This window comes from Psammomys obesus, unplaced genomic scaffold, assembly GCF_907164565.1.
Source record: "Psammomys obesus unplaced genomic scaffold, mPsaObe1.curated_primary_1811, whole genome shotgun sequence".
NCBI classification, from domain to species: domain Eukaryota; kingdom Metazoa; phylum Chordata; class Mammalia; order Rodentia; family Muridae; genus Psammomys; species Psammomys obesus.
The window spans coordinates 10868116-10874115 of NW_026587216.1; the positions used below are offsets into that span (position 1 = coordinate 10868116).

A 6000-nucleotide genomic window follows, 5' to 3' on the forward strand; every position below is an offset into this window, starting at 1 on the left:
TGCCATTAGGAAATCCTGTTAACTCTATTGTCCAAAATATATGCTGACTCTAAGCATTTCCCATCCTTCCTAGAGTGAAAACCACTATTAACCACTCTTTCCCCCGGAATACTATGATAGTATCTGTGGTTGACAATCTTACTCAATCATCTTCCCAGTAGGGAAAAGGAAGTAAACCTATTGGGGTGGGGCAGGGGAAGAGGGAAAATGAAAGACACACTGGTAAATAGGCAAGGGCAATAAACAGCCTTTGAGGTGCCTTGTTTTCCCCTAATTTTAGTAATTTTATACGTAACACCAAAAACTGACTCTGGAACATACAACATTCCTATAAAACACTATACAAGCAATCCAGACAAAACTGTTCAAAGGATAAAAACTAAAAGTAACCACTGTGTATACACCATCTGCTTAAAGTATTAATTGGTAATGAGGGACAACACTGTTGGATATTTCTACGATGTAAAAATTATTTATACATATGGAGATATGCACCGAAATTTCTCTTTTTGGTTTTTTACAGGGTTTCTCTGTGTAGCCTTTACTGTTCTGAAACTAGCTCTGTAGACCACACCAACCTCGAACTCAGAGATCTGCCTGCCTCCGACTCCCAAGTACTGCTCTTAAAGGCATGTGCCACTTACCACCCAGCCAGAAACTATTAATTTCAAAGTAAGCTAGTAAAGTAATTGTAGCAGATATGGAAGACTGTGAAGTTCTATCAAAGTTATAAGAAAGGGCTAAGGGTATGTCTCAGTGGTAGTGTGTTTGCCCAGCACAAACAGGGTACTGGGGTTAATTCCAACTCTTGGGGATTAAAAGAAATAACTAAAAAGAAAACAAGTTATTAAAGAAGCTTTCAGAGATAACACCATCAAAAGTAAATAGAAATTGCAATTTTTGCTTTATAAATGAAGCTTTTGTTGTGGAGGTAGTTCAGTGGTAAAGACCTGGGTTTGACCCTCAGTAACCCCTCTCACCCCCCACACACAAAGATTGAAGTGGGTCGTCAGGGATTCACAGAGACTTGGAGACAGAGCGGGAGAGATTAAAAAATGTGAAGTTTTATTTTCTTTATCAGACTACCATAATCAAAATGCATTGTAATAGTAATGGCAGCAGCATATAAGGGGACAGGGACTTAATAGATCATTAAGAGTAACAAAAATTGTGGCTGAGGAAAGTTTACCATCTATTACAACCTCACTATCCACAATAGTCCACGGGTGTGTGTGGTGTGTGTGTGTGTGCATATGTTTGTGCACTTGTGTGTGTTTTATTCTCTGTGTTCATCATCAGTGGCATCTAAGACATACTATAAAGTGGGAAAAAGCAAGTTGCAATAGAGTGTGCTTTCCTCTAATTTATGCATTTGTATTAATAGTCATTTGGACATTTTATTACACACAAAAGATTGAGATTGTCTTGTTCTAGCCATGTTAGCCATATTTTCTCTTCGACAAATCACATCAGAAGGACGTTCCTACAGTGAGAGAGTAAATTGTCCAAACACAGAAAACAGAAGCCATTAGGCATGTGGGTCTCTCTGAATTAGAACATGGTCATATCTTCCCATACTTAACTACACTCTATGAGCTGTTCTAGAATGCAGTTCCCCACAGACCTGCATTAAAGTCTTCCTGGTGTGAAGGAATTGGCAAATCATGGCATGAACATTTCAGTAAACAATATTTAGCAAACCAGAAAAGAACTGCCCTATTCACAGAATGACATGTTGAAAGCCTATCTTCCCTTTTTACCTTCCTGTGGTCCTTCCTAGTTCCACATTCTCACCTAATTATCCTCAAAGGTCTAGAATGAACTAGTTAGCTTTGCTGTTCCTGTCCTGCATGTAAATGAAGACTAGAACAGTCTTCCTGGCTACAAACCTACAAGTGTGACTTAACAGACTTAGCCCAAAGTTAGAGCCTGTGCAGAATCACCTGAGCTTGAAGTTAAAGACACAATCACCTACGGTTCTGAAGACTATGTAAGAAGGAAGGGAAAGATCTAGAAAGCCCTCTGAATATTCCACTGACATTTCAGAAATGTCCACATACTTGTATGCAATACAATTGTATCATTGTCCCAGAAACCACAGAGAAATTAGGTCACAGACACTGATATTCTGGCATATTGATAAATAATTAAATAGTCATTATTATTCTCCTCAAATAAATCTGCTTGGTTTTCAAAAGCCATGAAAATTTTGGCTGGAAAAGATGAGACACCAATGGTAAAAGAAAATAAATTAGAAATGAAATCATTTTATTTGCATTGCTTTACTTTCCTGTTTCAAGCAAGATAGTTGCACCCTTGAGTTTTGCTGTTGTTACTATTTGTTGTCCTGAAAAAACTAACAGAGTGGAGTAATTACTATTAACACATTTGCTCCTCTCAACATCTCATGATAAGTAAATACTGTTGTTTCTGTTTTTTCAAGTGAGGTATAATCAGGTAAACTGAGGCAGGAGCAGCACTCAAATCGCGGACCAGCATTTTCTTAAAACTTTTCTCTTTAAGCTAAACGAAATTCAAGAAATTTTCCTTCCTAAAATGCAGGGAATTCTGAGCCATAAAACATGGACCCCCGCGAAAGCCATGAATCCTGCATGGCGCATCAAAAAAGTCGGATTGGGCCTAACAACTGTAATTTATGTGTGAATGTGTGGAAGGGGTGGATGAAGCCTTTGTCGGGATACCCACCGGCTCCCGGGACGCCAGTAGCCAGCAGCAAGATCTGTCTGCACCCGCCATCACGACTGAACGCGGGTGCCCAAGAGGTTCTGTGACCGCGATCCCACGCATGCGTGGCCAGCCTTGGCGCTTACCTGGTGCGCCTGGTGAAGAGGAACAGGGCCAGGAGGAGCAGGGTGGCGGCAAAGAGCAGGCCTGGGAGGGCCAGAGGCCCTGGCAAGCTGGCGGCTAGGGTCGAGGCTCCCTCCATCTGGACTAGGCAGTTCTGCTGGGGCGACGGCTTTTGCTTCAGCACAGTGCCCTTCTTCTCGACTAGAGGCTCGGCACTGCCCGCTGCGCAGAGCAGAATGTCACAGCGGTTCCCAAAGCTGAACTACAAAGTTAGTGGAGTCCCCTCCCCCTCTCCCGCCCCCATCGCCTCCCCCTGACCCTAGTGCACCGCCCAGCACCGCCTCCAGCTCTTGCGACAGGAACTTGCCAAGGAAGAGGGAAAGGATTAGGATTTTCCCAGGTGAAGACAGGAGGCCTAGAGAAGAGGGGGTGTTGTTTCTGGGTGAGCAGTGAGACCACAAGAGGGACCCTGCCTGACGCCTCTCCCCACCCTGTTTAAGGATAGGTCATCCAAAACTGCCGGCAGATACCGTGCAGGATGTACCATGGCCAGCTTCCCCTTCATCACCAGCATCTACTGAATACATGCAAAGTTTCACACCAGAAAGGGGGTAAGGAGGCAGGCCATCGTTCAGAGGACGCTGGAGTGCACACAGAAAGAAGCCACAGGTAAAAATAAGAAAGCCCACAAGCCATGGTGTACAGCACATTCCACAGGCAGAGAAATAAGACCTTTGAAAAGTGTCCTCTTTTTGACGCTGAGGTAGATAATGGCTTGATGCTGAAGCCTGAGAACAGGAGTCAAACCCTGCCTTGATAGATAAAGTGAAACTGGCTGAAGAGGAGACTTGCTGTTAATTTCACAATGAGAGTAAACCCCCACCGCCGCCTCCTTTTTCCATAATTCATGACTACCCCGCAGATGCTTTACATGTTATTCCCAAAATTGTGACTAAGTTTTAGCAGTATTTCATAGGACATATTCAAATTGTCCTGTGGACTTAGCTGATGAGTATTCACCCTTATCTTCTCCAATGTCAGCTTCTATCCTCACCCTGTCCCTGAGCAATTGCTACTAACAGCTTCAAAATCGGTCTCCATGCCCCTCACCATTTTACACAGACCCATTTTTACCCTGCCCCAAACTCAGAAACTGATACATACTCCATGTGAAATGAGAAGTATTAATCCCAAAGATTCAAGAAAAAGACCACCAACCCAAATTAACATTGCAAAATTAATTAAAGTAAGCAATTAATTAAAGCAAGCTTTTTCTATTTCTGTTTACAGGCTCCCTCCCCCTAAGGTGGTGTTCAGCAGGTCAGGTCAGCATTGAACATGAGAAGACAAGGTTTTTATAGCTCTGGGGTAAAGGTTTCCAAATGGGGGATTTGGTGGTTAAAATAGGCAGGGTTACAGAAGCAGAACATAGGGACTCATAACAAGGTACTGTTAAGGAGGTAGTCAGAGCAACTTTTTTAAACAAAGACAGGGTTGTAAGATAGTCTTTGCAACTTAAAAAAATAAAAGACATGATTACAAGGTGGTTATACAGTAGTCATGACAACAGGTGGCTGCATAATTTTTTGAAACAAAGGCATGATTGCTTTTTCCTGGAAAAGAAAACAGATCCATTTGTAGTTAAGGTTAAAGGTTGTGTATAACTCAAACGTTAAGAAACAGAGATTAAATCATAAACAGGAATGAACCCAGTTTGTCTTTACTATAAGATGGCTTTCAAGCAGGCTGGTTCATCAGAGGCCTTCCACAATTTGTCTACTTGACACAAGTTACCTGACTATGACAGTTCCTGTGCCATTTTATCTTACACATCCTACCCACATAATCCTATGTCAGGAATTCTTTCTGCCTGAGAAGAAACTGTACTGTCTCTTCTCAATGCCCACATTATCCCCACCTGTCAAAGTTCTGCTTTATTTCTACTGTTTAGGAGGTTTTATTTCACTTTTGGAGACTGTGTCTTAGGTAACCCAAGATGGCTTGGAACTCCCTACATAGACCAAGCAAGCCTCAAACTAGTGGTGATATCCTCCTGTCTCTGCTTTCTGAGTGCTGGGTTTATATGTGTTTGGCCTCTTTAACCTCCTCTCTCCTCATGAAATTATCCCAAAGTTACTTTTGCTGTTACTCTTTCCTACCCATTGCTTCTAGTACACTGTTGCACTTTCTCCTTGTCACACTCATTTTCCATTCCATCTGCTATTTCTAAGTCTGTTTCTCCTTCTATAATCAGTGGATATCATGCCTGAAGCAAAATAATCATTTGAGCACAACTAAAGGCATAGCAACTATTGCTTCTAATATTATTTGCTGCCTATTCACAATTCAGATTTTAACTGGGAAGCCTATGTATTTTGTTTGTTAAGTTTAGAAAACTTATCTTAATTCCATTGTGGGTTTATACACTGCAAAGGGCTACGAGAACTATGTGCTTATGGATGCCTACCAGTCCCCTTCAGAAGTCAGCCACAATTATTTTGTGTATTTTGACACTCTAATTGGACCAGAGTTCAATTACTGAAGCCATCCTTGCTGGAATTCTGACCCTCCTTTTCTTCAGAATTTCTTTTTTTGATTCTCAGGAACCTGATTGATATCTGCAAAAATCTGAATAATGGATATTTCCTCCTACTTTTTAATGTGGTGTTTTTAATTCTCTTGTTCAGACTATGAGATTCTATTACACTGGACTAAGTCTACCTGTGTAGGTAACTGCTTAAGTGTAAGCCAGATCCATGAGCTACATTTGGTTTGTTGGATCTGCAAAAAATAAATGCAATGTCTTCTTTCAAAGAAAATGAGAAGTTAAAAGAAGTTACTAGTAGATAAAAGTAAGAAAGAAACTAATAAATGTGTGATTGTAGAGGAACAATGACAGAATTTAATAGAATGCACCCATATGGTTTCAATCTTTTGAGTTTCCCCAAAGCAAGTGATATGATAGGAATCTGGTACATGACAGCTTCAGAGTCTATGTGGAAACCTAGTGCAGTGGAAATTCTCAGGAATCTATGAGGGTGACCCTAGCAAAGACTCATAGTAGTGGAACCTGAACTAGCCATCTTCTGTAACCAGATAAGGCATCCAGTGGTGGGACTAGGACAGCCACCCAGCCACAAATCCTTCTACACAAACCTATACTGCCTGCAAGATGGGGAAATGGTGGCACAG

General features: G+C 41.5%; 1 protein-coding gene across 2 annotated transcripts in view; it reads right to left on the reverse strand.

Annotated features, from left to right (window-relative positions):
• The window catches only part of LOC129673485 (cytochrome P450 7B1), a 192550-nt gene extending 189487 nt beyond the window's left edge, over window positions 1–3063 (reverse strand). The window contains exon 1 of one of the 2 annotated variants that reach the window (XM_055603293.1): window positions 2832–3063. In XM_055603293.1, coding sequence (XP_055459268.1) covers window positions 2832–2947 — 116 coding nt within the window. In that variant the 5' untranslated portion in view covers window positions 2948–3063. The remainder of the gene's footprint in view (window positions 1–2831) is intronic. The other variant, XM_055603294.1, reaches the window with a different exon arrangement.
• Window positions 3064–6000: the final 2937 nt, after the last annotated feature.